The sequence below is a fragment of the Vulpes lagopus genome, chromosome 8 (genome assembly GCF_018345385.1).
Source record: "Vulpes lagopus strain Blue_001 chromosome 8, ASM1834538v1, whole genome shotgun sequence".
In the NCBI taxonomy this organism is placed as follows: domain Eukaryota; kingdom Metazoa; phylum Chordata; class Mammalia; order Carnivora; family Canidae; genus Vulpes; species Vulpes lagopus.
In genome coordinates, this window is record NC_054831.1 from 122184544 (window position 1) to 122199646 (window position 15103).

The following is a 15103-nucleotide window of genomic DNA, read 5'->3' on the forward strand; positions in this document are numbered from 1 at the left end:
GTTTTAGTACCCAACATGCAGTTGGGTGGCTGGGTCTTCTCCACCTACCTCCCCACCAAAACCAAATCAAAACCCCTTGGGAGTTTGGGGCCAAACCTAGCACTGACCTCTCATCGGGGAGATTTGTGCTACTTCCTAGTTCTAGATTGGGAGCCCCAGGGGCCACTGCTGCTGGTTCGGGGAGAGGGACATGTTCATGCCTTGATGAGGAGAGCAGGGCTTGACCTAAAGAGTTGAGGAGTTTGACAGGAGCTGGCAGGGTGGGAGGCCAGACCTGGCTTCTGTCCTGGTTCTGCTACTGATTTGCTGTGTGCCCTTGAGCAGGTCCCTTCCTCTATCTGAGCCTCAGCTGCTCCATCTTTAAAGTGGATAGGGTTAGGCTAGAAACAGGATGGCAGATAGGTTTTATCTCACATGGAAAATTGATTGATCTCTGTTTGGCTTGTTGAGCAGCTCTCTGGACTCAGCAGGAGAGCACATGAGTCTCGGATTGGAGGTGTAGGTAATGCTCTTAGATACCTGGGGCCTCAGTAAGCAATGTATCATTCTGCCTTCTGGAGACATACAGAGCCACTTCTTTCTACTATTTTATGACAGAGACAGAGATAACATCTGTATATCCTAGAAAAAAACATTTTAAGAGCATCATCACTTAGTTTATACAGCGAACCCTGGGAAGCTGGTATTACCACTTCCACATCATGGGTGAGGAGGCCAAGGCTCAGGGAGTTAACAGAGCAGCCCCCTGAGGCCAAGCCTGCACTGCTGTCACCAGCCCCATCCCCAGCCTCGTGTCCTGGCTCGCCGCAAGCCCACGGCCTCCCGTTCTCTCGTCCTCCGCAGGTTTCCACGTGATCCCCACTATCTCGAGCATCGTCCCGGAAAGCTGCCTGCTAATCGTAGTGGGGCTGCTAGTGGGGGGCCTGATCAAGGGCGTGGGCGAGACGCCCCCCTTCCTGCAATCAGACGTCTTCTTCCTTTTCCTGCTGCCGCCCATCATCCTGGACGCTGGCTATTTCCTGCCACTGCGGCAGTTCACTGAGAACCTGGGCACCATCCTGATCTTCGCTGTGGTGGGCACGCTGTGGAATGCCTTCTTCCTGGGCGGCCTCATGTATGCCGTGTGCCTGGTGGGCGGTGAGCAGATCAACAACATCGGCCTCCTGGACAACCTGCTCTTCGGCAGCATCATCTCCGCTGTGGATCCGGTGGCTGTGCTGGCCGTCTTCGAGGAGATCCACATCAATGAGCTGCTGCACATCCTTGTCTTTGGGGAGTCCCTGCTCAATGACGCCGTCACTGTGGTGAGGAGCAGTGGCCACATCCGCGTGCACCCGGGGCTCAGACCCGAATCCGGGTCCAGAGCGAATCCCACATCCACCTGCTAATCATAGTAGCGAAACAGCAAATGTCCATTCCTGCTTGCTGTGTGCCAGGCATCGTGCTGAGCACTCGGCGTGGATTATCTCATTTAATCCCCGTGATGACCTTAGGAGGTGCTTCTTATTCCCACTTTATGGAGGAGGCAGCAGGCCCCCTGAAGTCAGATACCTTGCTAACATGTGGTAGGACCAAGGTTAGAAGCCAGGGACTTCAGGGCCTGAGCTCCTGGCCTTCCCAGGCCATATGTTCTGTCCCTGACTTGGACTGTGATGTGAACTTGGTTAAATTATGTATCATCTTTAGACTTCAGTTTACCCTTTATAGGCCATTTAGTCTATGAGGGCCAGTTCAGCCATCATGTTGGCTGCACCCTACGTTACAGTTCATTTTGTGTAGAGTTCAGGGGCAGCCATGGTGGAAAGGGACCCTGCCTTCAGAATGTCCAGAAACGGTGCCTATCTGGCTCAATCTGTTAGAGCCTATGACTCTCCATCTCGAGGTCATGAGTTCTAGCCCTATGTTGGGCAAAGAGCCTACTTTAAAAAGCTAAAATAAAAATTTATTATAAAAACAAAAACACAAACCTCCAGAAAGTGATAAATAAATGGATTGGCCTGAGCTTGGCCACTTGCTTATTATGTGACCTTACGCAAGTGACTGTACCTCTCTGGGCCTCACCTTTGTTAGCAGCAAAGTAGCCAAGTAGGTAGTACTTTCCTCCTATGGTCTAGCAAGGACAGGAACTCCTAACGCGGTCTGCACATGGCCATACTGTACATGCTTACACATGTCCTTCCTCCCAGCTAGCTTCCTCAGGAAACAGATATGTGTATGTGTACACTCACATCATGTTGTGAAAATACCACCATTCTCCTCCTAGCTGGACTGCTCAGAGAGCAGCTGTGCACACAGGAAAACATGTATGCATGCCAGTGCATACTCACACATGCATTCCCTCTTTACCTGCCCCCAGTCCCTCAGGAAGCCACACTTCAGAGAAGAGACAGTGGTGGTCGGCTTGTCCTCTTCCTCCCCTGTTGCCTTCAGTAGGTCCTTGTGGGGCAGCACAGCAGTCTGGTCTAAGCAGGCAGGCCTCGGTGCTGGTCCTTCTAGCACCAGCTCCTGCCTCAGTTTCTCTATCTGTAACAAGGATTGCAGTACCCAGCCTGTCATTCTCCCTGGGTTCTTACAGGAGCCACACCAGTGGGTACCAAAGACCAAGCCCTCTCCAGTTAGATCTGAGTGTTGGGTTCAGGTTGGCACTCCTGGGAAACAGTGGTGTGCGGTTATATCAAGTGGATACCTCAGTCTGATCAACTTGGGCTGCTGGCCACACCTCCCCAGGTGGTGGGAGTGCTGGTGTTAATTGCTCCTGCTCACTTCCTGTCTGAGCACTTCCTGTCTGAATATGTATTGCCTCATCTAACCCAAACAGAAACACCATGAAGTTGGCACTGTAATTATCCCCAGTTTTTCCAAGTGAGGAAACAGCTACTAACAGGGAACTCGTCCAGGGGTATGTTAGCTGGGCCTCAGACCTACACAGTGGGAGTCCAGAATGCACACACTTGCCACTATGCTGCACTGCCTCTGTAGTCCCATTGATAGTACAACCTGGTGGAAAAGGAGGAGCTTGCCCTCTACCTGCCCTGTTGACCCAGATGGTAGACCCTCAGAACCCATGAATCCCCTCAGGCCAGGAGTGAGTTTAGGTGGCCTAGAGCTGAGAACACACCTGTTGTCCACTGCTGGAGCCCTGCCCCAGCTCCCAGGCAGCACTGGGGTCAGGCCAGTGCTTGGCATCTCCCCTTCTTGCTTGGCCCAAGTCAGGCCCTTTCTAGAGTTCTGGGCATGAGTGCGAGCAAGTGCCCTATTTCCCAACATTAAAGCAGAAGGAGCCCCTGGGCTGCATGGTCTTGGGCCTTTGCTCCAGAGCAGGTCACCCCTGCCCATGCCTCCTTGCCTGTAAGTAGCGTGGGCTTTGGAGAGTCCCTTCTCAGCCATTCTCAGGCCCTCTTCCCTCTCTCAGCGGCCCCAGGCCTGGAAACTGCCTAACTGTTTTCTTGGCAGAGCTAGCTAGGAGTAGGTCCAGTAGCCGGGGAGTCAGCCCCTAAGTAGAGGCAGAGCCTCAAAGTTGCCCCTCTCCAGGAGAGCCTACCCACTGCTGTCAGGGAACAAGTTCTGGGCCTGGTTTTGCCGCTGGGGGCTCCACCACTCTGAGCTTCAGTGTAGGAAAGGAACCAGGCATCTTTGGGTCGCCTGCCTCATGAGGCTGTTGTGTGTTTAGCAGGATAGCCATTGTCCAAGGGCTTTTTAGTATGTGACCTGCCACGTAAACGTCTGATGATAGCATTACAATGACTGTTTACTTCCTGGTCTAGGAGGTGGAGAAACATTAGAAAACCTCTAGTTGCATAGCATCTGAACTTGGCTATGCAGGGTGACCACCTGGAGAGCTTATTGAATAGAGACTTCTGGACTCCACCTCCAGAGAATCCAAGTGGGGTATGGCCTGGCTATGTATATTTTCAGAAATTTTCAGAAGAAGTCCTGTTCTAGTTCATTGTCTGAACTTTCTCTGCTTTGTGCTGAAGGAAAGACTGAATGAAATCCAGACAGGGACACAATCTGCCCAAGGTCAAACAGTGCGAGAGGCCACTTAGTAGCACCAATAGTAGCTACCACTGTGTTGGCATAGCTCTCAGCACTATGCCTTTATGAAGTAGTTTCATCCTCCCCGTAGCCCTATAAGGTTGGTACTATTAACCCATTGTATGGCTAGGAAAACTGAGGCACAGGGAGATTGAGTCATTTGCCCCATGTATACAGCTAGGGAGCAGCAGAGCCACAATTCCAACCCAGATAGTTCGGCTTCAGAGTTAGTGCTCTTAATCAGCATGGCATGCTGAGGGCCTGAAGCAAGGCCCTTTAGCCCCTAGGCTGGTGGTTTTGACCACCTGCTTGGCACTAGGGTTTCTCTGCTATCATGTGGCCTCCTCTTGTAGCCATGGTTGGTGGAGGACATGCACTCACCCTAGGTGGACCTCAGGGAGCTGGACAGCCAGGGCCCTCCCCTCCTGCCAACTAGCCTACACACCCTCCCCAGGTCCTGTATCACCTCTTTGAGGAGTTTGCCAACTATGACCGAGTGGGCATCGTGGACATCGTCCTTGGCTTCCTGAGCTTCTTCGTAGTGTCCCTGGGCGGGGTGTTTGTAGGCGTGGTCTACGGAGTCATTGCAGCCTTCACCTCCCGATTCACCGCCCACATCCGCGTCATCGAGCCGCTCTTCGTCTTCCTCTACAGCTACATGGCCTACCTGTCAGCTGAGCTCTTCCACCTGTCAGGCATCATGGCGTGAGTCTGGGTGCAGCACTGGGGAGGCTGCCAACTTGGATTCCCCAGGCTTGCAGGGTCACAAGGGAGTTCTCCAGGGCCCAGCCTCTGGCTCTGGGATGAGACTCATGGACCAGGCTCCAGGTCCCGGGACTGCCCCTGGAAGCACTGAGTTTAAAGTTCTGGAAGGCCTCAGCCCTGCTAATTCTTCCCTTCATTTGCCTCAAAGGGAGTTCCTTGGTTGCAGCTGGGCACAGGCTCTCACATTCACTGTGCCCTTCCTTCTTTAGCCGCAGCAAGGAGGCTTGGGGCTTCCATTGCAGTGAGGAATCCTAAAGGTCCAGAAGCCTCAGCTGGGTCTTAAAGTTCAGGGAATGTGGAGAGGCAGTGAGGTGCAAAGATTTGCCCAGTAGGGGAAGACATTGGAAATGCAGAGGCCAGGCTGGATTGGGGGATTTGGGGTGACCTTGAGGAGGCCGGGCCAGCAGGAGCAGAGCCCAGGTATGGATGCCAGGCGAGGACGTGGGCAGCTGCTTGGAACAGAGCTCCTTATGGGGACGCCTGTGCATTAGAGACACCATGCTCCAGGGGAATAAACCAAGGCCATGGACATGTGTAACTGACTCCTGTTAGGCAGAGAGGCAGCATGGCTCGGAGGGGGAAGAGGCACAGGCTTTAGAGATGGGCAGACCTTAGTCTGCATCTTAGCTCTGCCACTCGCTGGCAGGGTGACAGTGGACAGGCAGTGATCTCTCTCTCAGATCCCTCATCTAAAAAAATGCAAGGGCAGCCCGGGTGGCTCAGCAGTTTAGCGCCGCCTTCAGCCCGGGCGTGATCCTGGAGACCTGGGATCGAGTCCCACATCAGACTCCCTGCATGGAGCCTGCTTCTCCCTCTGCCTGTGTCTCTGCCTCTCTCTCTGTCTCTCATGAATAAATAAATACAATCTTAAAAAAAAAATGTGCCCATGTCTGGAGGGTTGAGTGAGAAGACTGAGGCCAAATAGACCAGTAAGGCCTGTGGCGGGTTCTGACCCGTCAGGGGGCTTGGCACGTGGGCACCTGTCCGCCTCCCTGCAGTGGAGGGGCTCTGGGAAGGTGCAGCCCCCCTGAACCCCAAACTCTGCTCTCTCCTGACCCCAGACTAATCGCCTCAGGAGTGGTGATGCGCCCCTACGTGGAGGCCAACATCTCCCACAAGTCTCATACGACCATCAAGTACTTCCTGAAGATGTGGAGCAGCGTCAGTGAGACTCTCATTTTCATCTTCCTCGGCGTCTCCACCGTGGCCGGCTCCCACCACTGGAACTGGACCTTTGTCATCAGCACCCTACTCTTCTGCCTCATCGCCCGAGTGCTGGGTGAGGTCCCGGGCTGGAGCTGGGTAGAGGTGTGTGCGTGCGCGTGCGTGCGCGCACGTGTGGGGTGGAGGGCAAGCTGGGCCGGGGGAGGGCTGGGCGGCTGGTCTGAGGGGCCCCAGGTGGCTGCCGGCTGCTCGGGCTTCCCTGCCCCCTCAGCAGTGCTGAGACTGCCAGGAGTTGCGATGGCTCACCGTGAGTCCGTGATCTCTGGGAAGACGGCCACAGGCCACAGTGCGTGAGAAAGGAGGGGCCTCAGGGCAGCCACAGAGCCCGGGAAGTTCTCTGAATGTTCTCTGCATTGCCTCGTGGCAATGCAGAGCACTTGCAAACCTGTCAGTGCTACTGGCCCCGGGGCACACACAGGGATCAGGCCTTGGGACCTTGGATTCTGCTTATAATTTCTAGACACCCCTCACCTCATGACTCTGTCACTTCCCACTCTGGATCTCACTCACCTCCTCTCTAAGAGTAGGTCTATGTCCCTGAGCCAGACTGGCTATCGCATCTACTTGTACGCTGTGTTTTAAACCCCTTTAGTCCTGGGTATCATCCTCTAGAGATTCTGGTTCTGTGGGTTGAGGTCAAATCCAGGTCTCTGCATTAAAAAACTTTTTATTATGGAAAATTTGAAGCACACAGAAAAGTAGATCCCACAAACCCATCATTATTAATAGATACCAACTTGTGGCCAGTCTTGTTTCAACTATCCTGCCATCTCCCTTCTGACTTCCAGCCACTGGAGGCCTCTGTGATGCCTCTAAAGCACATCCAGGTTGGGAGACCCCCTTAAGGATCCACCCAGCTCCTGGCTGAGGGACCCAGGAAATGAGTGCACTGGGTGGGTATACTAGCCAAGGCTTCCTCCAGGCAGAGCAGGTGCAGAAGCCAGGAGGGGCTGGGGACAGCATGACACTCTTCTTGCCCTTCCCTGGCAGGTGTGCTGGGCCTGACCTGGTTCATCAACAAGTTCCGAATCGTGAAGCTGACCCCCAAGGACCAGTTCATCATTGCTTACGGGGGTCTTCGAGGGGCCATAGCCTTCTCCCTGGGTTACCTCCTGGACAAGAAGCACTTCCCCATGTGTGACCTGTTCCTCACTGCCATCATCACTGTCATCTTCTTCACCGTCTTTGTGCAGGTGCTGGCCAGGGCGGAGCGGCCCTGCCTGGGGACCCTGACTCTGCAGGTGGAAAGAGGAGGCGCACAACCTGAGACAGAGCCATGGGCTCTGGTCCACCAATAACTTGCTACACAATCTTGGGCAAGCCGCTCCTCCTTTCTGGGCCTCAGTTTCCTTAATTGTGAAGGGAGAATTGTGATAATGAGCGACCAGTCAGAATGCTGCCTAACTTAGGAATCCAGACAGAGAGAAGGTGTAGTCAGCAGGCTTGTGGTGCTCATTATAGGGCTTTAGGGAAATGACCTAATGTCTTAGGATCTCCATTTCTGTGCCTATAAAATGGGAATAATAGCACAACACGGGGAGCTATAAAGATTGCTGAACTGGGCAGCAGGAGGTCTGGAGTCAGCCCAAGCTCTGCTGCTCTCCTGTGACCCTGGGAAAGACCCTCCTCCTGTTTCTGGGTCTTGGTTCCCCATCTGTGAAGTGAGGGCAGATGATCCCAGAGTCCCTCCAGCCTGCTGGCCAGTGATTTCTGTGCATTTAATGACCCTGGCTTAGCTGAGAGTTCCCCCACCCCCTTCAGAATCCCCAGAAAAACCCAGCCTGGATGGTGTAAATTGCTCCACCGTACCTGACCTCTGACTTTGGGCAAGTGAGAAACAGTCTGTCCAGGCCTCCATTTCTCTGTCCCTTCTGTCTTTCCTAGACATAAATCTTGGCAAAGCTTTCATGGGAAACAGCATTGCCTTCTCAGGAAAAAACCATGTGGAGACATCTTCCTGGGGCCAGACTCATCTTCTGTCCCTTACAAGGATAGGGCTCTTTTGCCCTCTTGCCCTGTTTCCATCGTCAAAAACATTTTATCACCTTGACTTTGCAGTTGTGTATGCTATTGGCTAGCCAGGCCCATTTTCGATGAAGTCAGCATTGAGGGAGGGGTGCCCCTGCCTGGGTTTGAATCCAGCTTTACCACTACTTCTGTAAGACCTCAGGAAATTATTTAACCTCTCACTTGTAAGATGGGGGCAATGGAAGAACCTACCTCTCAGGGTCAGTGTGGGTATTCAAGAGCTAGTACCTAGTAAATCACAACTAATTCTGGCACGTGGTATTCGTGCAATTAAATTAGCTTGCTGCGGCTGTTCCCAGCTGGTCAATTGCAGTCCTGTGAGGGAGGTAGAACAGAAGTGGTTTTCCCTATCAGCCAGATCTAACCTTCTCTGGGTTACAAAGCGCATTTGAGGTAGAGCCCAGATTTGAACACAGGCCTTCTGACCCCCTCACCCGGACTGGATGGCTGATGTGTGAGTCATTCAGCTGGGTGGGCTATGTCTTCAGGAAGAAGTGGGCCTTAAGGACCTGCCTTTGTACAAGGGCTTACATGAAGGTTGGGGGAGTGGGGACCTCAGAGCAGAAAGCATCCCAGCTTCAGGGGCTCTGGGTGGTGGTGGGGGAGAAAGGCACTGTGGCCTCTCTGCCAGGGTCACTGACCTGGAGTGCCTGACGCCCACCTGTCCTCCAGGGCATGACCATTCGGCCCCTGGTAGACCTGTTGGCTGTGAAGAAAAAGCAAGAAACAAAGCGCTCTATCAACGAGGAGATCCACACACAGGTACTGGAGACTGGGCCTTGGTTGCTGGTTGCAGGAGAAGGCTCAGGGAGCTGGGCAGCAGCTAGGCCTCATGTCCGTTGCTTCACTTGGCCCCTCCACCCTTATCCCAGTGCTGGGTGATCCTTCAGCCCCTTGAGGTCACCAGATCGTGCCATAGGCACATGTGGTGTGGGCAACCAGGACCCCACTCTAGGAGGGGGTGTCATGCCATTTCTACCTCTAGTAGGAACCTAACCCAGGCATTGGGCACAAGTGGATTCAGGGAAGGGGGCTCAGCCAGGCCCCCTGTCGGGGTTTGAGGTGCTACAGGTTCAGAATGAGTGAGATGTTGGTGCCACCTACTGGCTGCTCCTGGAACTACAGGGCTGGGCTGAGCAGAGCTGCACCAGGGTGGAAGGTGGTGGGGGGCGCCTGTCAGAAATCTTGGTAGGGAAGGAACCCTCCCAGTAGTGAGGCTTGACCTGGCCCTGGGCCCATTTCAGTTCCTGGACCACCTTCTGACAGGCATCGAGGACATCTGTGGCCATTACGGCCACCACCACTGGAAGGACAAGTAGGTGGCAGGCCTGGTGGGCTGGTGGGTGGGGAAGGGCAGGTGAGGGTCTCCCTGGGCCTGGGTGTCTCCCCACCCTGAGGAGCTGCCTACACGCATTCCCACCAGGCTCAACCGGTTTAACAAGAAATATGTGAAGAAGTGTCTGATAGCAGGGGAGCGCTCCAAGGAACCCCAGCTCATCGCCTTCTACCACAAGATGGAGATGAAGCAGGCAATTGAGCTGGTGGAGAGCGGTGGCATGGGCAAGATCCCTTCTGCCGTCTCTACTGTCTCTATGCAGTGAGTGCTGATGGCCAATGCTGGCAGCTTCCATACCCCCACACTGACCCAGTCCACACCAACCTGGCAGGCCACCCAGCGGGCCGGGGGGAGGGGCAGTGGCAGGCCCCTCTGTTGTCCCAGCAAGGTGGCTGAGAGAGCTGCAGGGCCACAGATGACCACCCACACATGCCATCCCTGGGATGACTTCCTGGCCTAGGACAGCAGGCTCCAGGGTCACAGGAGTTTTCTGGGGGACCTAACCTGTGGCCTGTTTTACAGGAACATCCACCCCAAGTCTCTGCCTGCTGAGCGCATCCTGCCGGCACTGTCCAAGGACAAGGAGGAGGAGATCCGCAAAATCCTGAGGAACAACTTACAGAAGACAAGGCAGCGGGTGAGGGGCAGCTCCCTGCCGGGTGCCCTACAGCAGAGGAGCCCCTCTGCTCCAGCCCTGCCACACACAGGTGCAGAGCCTCCCTGGCCCCGTCAGGCCCAGCTTCCGGGGCCTGACAGCTGTTCCTCCCACAGCTGCGATCCTACAACAGACACACACTGGTGGCAGATCCCTACGAGGAGGCCTGGAACCAGATGCTGCTCCGCAGACAGAAGGCCCGGCAGCTAGAGCAGAAGGTGTGTCTGGGACTGGAGCTGGCTCCTGCCTTTCCCTGGGAGTCTGGGTTCTTCTTCTTCTTATAGCCCTACCATCAAGTCCCTTTGCAGAGAGAGCCACTGCAGTTTCTTTGGACTTCTCTACTTGTTTTGAAGACTGAGCTCCGGGGCAGGTTCCAGAAGCTGCCTCCTCCTCCACCTCCTCCCCACTCAGGGCAAAGAGGCCAGTGCCCATTTGCTGCATCCTTAGGCATCTGAGTCTATCCGTGTGCTTAACTTCTTATTTTCTGGTAAAAACAAAACAAAACAAAACACTAAGGCCAAGGAAGAAGGGAGCTTCCCCAAATAACAATGCAAGGAAGGCTTACATGCATTCATGTTCGTTTGCTCAGGAACATTTTTTTTTTTTTTTTTGAGTGGTACCTAAATGCTGAGCAGCAGAGTAGCCTCTGTGGATCCAGCAGTGAATCAACCCAGTCCCTCCCTTGCAGAGCTTCTCATGCAGCAACCCAGGCAGGACAGGAAGTGCAAGGGCCCTGAGCACTCTGAACAGGGCAGTAGTCGGGTAAGCTTAGGAACAGAGCCAGGCTGAAGGGAGTATGGGCAGAGGGAGGCCCAGGCTGTGTGCATAAGGTCCCAGTCACAGAACAAGGCCCGTTGTAGAAACTGAGTTAACGGTGTCAGGCTTTGGGCTTTATTCCAAGGACATGAAGAGTCACGAAGACTGAGACTGGGATGACATGGGAAGGGGTAGAGGGTGGCCTGGATTAGTTGGGAGGGGGTGGGGAGGGAAGTGGGAGGTGGGATGGAAAGGAGTGGATACATTCAAGGGACATTTAGAAGGTGGAGCTAGCCAGATTTGGTCACCAGTTTGAGGTGGGGCTGCGGTAAGAGGAAAGAGGGGTCATTCTCTCACCTTCTGATTGGGGTGTAGGGAGTGGTGATTGCAATAGGGAGTGCCGAGGATGGAACACGGTCTTAAGAGATGATCAGAATCTGAGCTGTTTCAACATACTGTGCTGAGATACCTGGGGGCCAGTTGGGGGCCAGATGTCTATTCCTGAGCTGACTTTACGGGTCTGGACCTCTGGGGTGAGTGTGGGCTAGAGAAGAGACTGGGGCAGTGTCACTGTGGGAGACGACAGGACAGTTGAAGGCTGCTCCGGAGATTGCATAGCTTGACAGAGGCTGGGCTGAGCCTTCGGGAACCCCTGAAGCTCCAGCATGGCCTCATCACTGGCACCAGGGAGACAGACCAAGAACCTAATGAGGAACTGCCAAGGAGGGAGCAGGCACCTGAACATGCCAACGGAGGGTGTGGCCACCAGCTTCAGGTGCCATCCCCAGGGCTGCCCATGCTCACCCCCCGCTGCCCTTTTCTCTTGCCAGATCAACAACTACCTGACGGTGCCAGCCCACAAGCTGGACTCACCCACCATGTCAAGGGCCCGCATTGGCTCAGGTAAGACAGGCCACAGGGTGCCAGGAGAGGGGCCTCAAAGCTGGGCAGTCCGTGCCACTGTCTCCTGAGGATGAGACTCCCAACAGGATTGGGCCTCAGAGAGTCGTTGGGGGGAGGACAGGCTTCTCCCTCTGACCTCCTCCTAAGCCCTGAGCTCCTTCTATATCAGTTGGAGTTGGGGGTCCCCTCAAGAGGGCAGAGGAATGGCCCTGCTGTCCTCCCCAGGGACAGAGGTGCTCCCTCCAGCTTACAGAGAGGACTGTGAGGGGGTTTGGTGCCAGGCAGGGAGGCCAGAAGGGTCTTGGGATATCCAATATGTGGGGGCCTGGGCCCTAGGGCAGCTGGTACCTTAGGAAGAGCTCTAATTCTTGGTCTGGGGAGGGTCCTCTGTGGAGGCCCTGTTCTGAGGAGAGGAACACAGCCTGACCTTTGGAACTTCAGTGTGAGGGGGAAAAACTGTCTGATAAGGGCTCATACAGCCCATGTGGAGTAATCTGAAACATGGCAGCATTGCCACACTCACTAGAAGGTTCTGTGGGAGCTGCTGGCACATGCCACAGTGGGGCAAGTGCTGGGCAGGGGCAGAAGCCAGCTTGTGCCTCACTCTTCGTCCCCAGACCCGCTGGCCTATGAGCCGAAGGCCGACTTGCCTGTTATCACCATCGACCCAGCCTCCCCGCAGTCGCCTGAGTCCGTGGACCTGGTGAATGAGGAGCTGAAGGGCAAAGTCTTGGGGCTGAACCGAGATCCAGCCAGGGTGGTGGAAGAGGACGAGGAGGATGATGGGGGCATTGTGATGCGGACCAAGGAGCCCTCTTCCCCAGGCACCGATGATGTCTTCACCCCTGGGCCAAATGACAGCCCCAGCTCCCAGAGGATACAGCGCTGCCTCAGTGACCCAGGTCCCCACCCTGAGCCTGGGGAGGGAGAGCCTTTCATCCCCAAGGGGCAGTAGCACTGGGGTCAGTGGGCAGTGCCCATCCCACCACAGACTCTCCCACCAGAGCAGGGGCTGCTGGGGGAACTGGGGGCTCCCTTCATCTTTCCTGACCTGGATTGGCCCTGCCCCTCCCCCAACCGCATGGCAGCTGGGCCCACAGCCCCCACCGCAGCACGGCTTCCCCCTGCCTCCTGGGAAGCACCCTCCCTCCCACCAGAACTGCCTTCCCAATCCATCTGGCAGAACTGTTGGGCTGTGAGGCAGACCTGCCCCCTCCCGATTCAGGCTCTTTCCTAAACCCCGGCCGAGAGCCTCTGAGATTCCCAGCCCTCGGAGGCCTGCCGCCTACTCCATCCTCCTCCTCATTCAAGCCAATCTTAGTTCCTAACCAAAGAGCCTCTGGCTCAGCCTTGGTCCTGCCTGGAAAGGGAAGGAATCAAGACCTCTCTTGGCCTCGGCCAGACCCTACATTAACAGCAGAAAGACTGGGGGACTGGGTGTCTGGGGTAGGGATTGGTGACACATGGCAGGCCCACCCTCCCTCCTGCCATCTCTGTCCCCCTGGCCAGCCCCCCTGACCTGTCTTTACTCAGAGCTGCAGGCTGAGGGCATCTCTGAGCTTCTCTGACTGGAGCTGGGGCACTTTGGACAGTGATATGACTTAGTTTTCCAAACTGTCCCAAGTAAGGACCCCTGGGCCCACCAGGGGGGCTACTGTCAGAGGCTCCAGAAAGTGCTGCCTTTTTATCTGTTTTGTTTGTTCACACTCCATGTATGATTCAATTTGCACAGAGGGCATTCCTATTTTTAAAACATTTTAAAAACCCCTGGTTTAACAGAGCTCTGGCCCTCCTACTCCAGAGAATTACTCCTCCTCATCTGTGCCTGTCTTCCCAACACTCCCCCAAATTGGTCCTCTCCCTCCTGGGCTATTAACCGTGGCCCCAAAGCTATGATTTTAGAAGTGACCTCTCCCACTCCAATTCATGATTCTCTCTAACTCATTGTTGCTGGGCCTCCTGGCCCCTTCTGTGCTCTTGGGCCTGACCCTCAGTTCCTGCTGGCCTGTTCTTTCTCTCATCCCCCTCCACCCCCTTGGTCCCTGGACCTCTTATGTGCACCTCACCCAGCTTGCTGTGAAGCCCAGTCCTTAGGGGAGAAGGCTTCCCCGAGGATCACCCACCCCACCAGGGCTGGTGGGTGGGCAGAGTCCTGGGCCCCCAGAGGCCTTTGTTCACAGGCACACACTCCCACCCCACTGCCACCATGGCCAGGCCCAGTCCTATCGGTGTCTGTCCTTCCCCAGGATTGTGCAATAGTCAGAGTGTCCCTCTTCCCAGCGGACTGGGCAGTGGGTGCTCATCTTTCTCCCTTCTCTCCATGCAAGTGCTGTTTTGGGCAGGAGTCACCGTGCAAGGGTGACATTGACAACCATGTTCAAAGCCACCACAGCTGCTGCTGCTCTGCCGCCTGTACAGAAGAAACGGAATCTTTTTCATATTCTAATAAATCTGTGTGAGTTTTTATAGAGTTGAGGGTTGCTTCCTAGGGACCAGGACTTTGGGAAGGAGGGTGGTCTGGAGGCCTGAAGGACTTAGTTCAATGGCTGGCACAGAGAAATATTTAATCCATGTCAGTTGCTGGCATGGTTATGACTGTCAGGCACTGGAGGTTGAGCAGTGAGCAAAGCAGGACGCCCGGGGCCCTTGAGTGCCTTCAGCCTCCTGGGGAGGGAGCAGCAGCAATCAAACGTGGACACACCAGGAAAAACCCAATGTTTGTGAATGAAGGGGGGAAGGGAGGACTGTCCTAGGTCATCTTAGGAAAGGACTAGAGAATGAGCTGAGGTTAACCAGCTGAAGAATGTTTCAGAGTTCCTGAATATTCTCATTGGGAGCTGCACTTGGAAAGACCCTAGGATCTGAGGAAAGGCCCGTTTGGCTGGGTCAGAGTGGCAAGAAAGGAGGTAAAGCCGGGACCTTGCAGTCCTCGGTTAGATTTTGGTTTATCCTAAGGGCAATGGGAAGGTTCTGTCACCTGTAAAGTGAGGACAGTGACTGTGGATCAAAGTGCCCAGGTGTGTCGGGGTCAGCACAGTGCGGGTGTCCAGTGGGCTCAGTTCAGTGGAGGTCGGATCCTGAGGTGCATTTCCAGGAACTGACCACCAGAGGGCAGTGGGGCCTTGGCACACACCCCAGGCACCCCTGGAACCCTGGGCTGCCTGGAAAAGGCATCTTGTTTGCTCAGCCTGGGAGTCTGGAGTGGTCAGTACCAAAAGGACTGTAGGGCAGAACCATAGCATCCATTCCTGTATCAGTCTCGATGTCCTAACAAGAAACCGATGGTACACTCAAAGGGATATTGAAGAGCCTTCAACTACAGGATTCCTTACAGAGGTGTGGGCAGGGTTAAGGGAACCTACCAGGAATGAGGCCTAAGGGGCTCACACTACAGTGAAGCT

The 15103-nt window shown here is 54.9% G+C and overlaps 1 protein-coding gene across 1 annotated transcript in view; it reads left to right on the forward strand.

Moving 5' to 3' along the window:
- The window catches only part of SLC9A1 (solute carrier family 9 member A1), a 48390-nt gene extending 34222 nt beyond the window's left edge, over positions 1 to 14168 (forward strand). The window contains exons 2-12 of the mRNA XM_041767354.1: positions 844 to 1304; positions 4490 to 4740; positions 5862 to 6079; positions 7015 to 7217; positions 8725 to 8814; positions 9297 to 9367; positions 9476 to 9649; positions 9911 to 10025; positions 10160 to 10261; positions 11630 to 11702; positions 12320 to 14168. Coding sequence (XP_041623288.1) covers positions 844 to 1304; positions 4490 to 4740; positions 5862 to 6079; positions 7015 to 7217; positions 8725 to 8814; positions 9297 to 9367; positions 9476 to 9649; positions 9911 to 10025; positions 10160 to 10261; positions 11630 to 11702; positions 12320 to 12657 — 2096 coding nt within the window. The 3' untranslated portion in view covers positions 12658 to 14168. The remainder of the gene's footprint in view (positions 1 to 843; positions 1305 to 4489; positions 4741 to 5861; positions 6080 to 7014; positions 7218 to 8724; positions 8815 to 9296; positions 9368 to 9475; positions 9650 to 9910; positions 10026 to 10159; positions 10262 to 11629; positions 11703 to 12319) is intronic.
- The last annotated feature ends 935 nt before the right edge of the window (positions 14169 to 15103 follow it).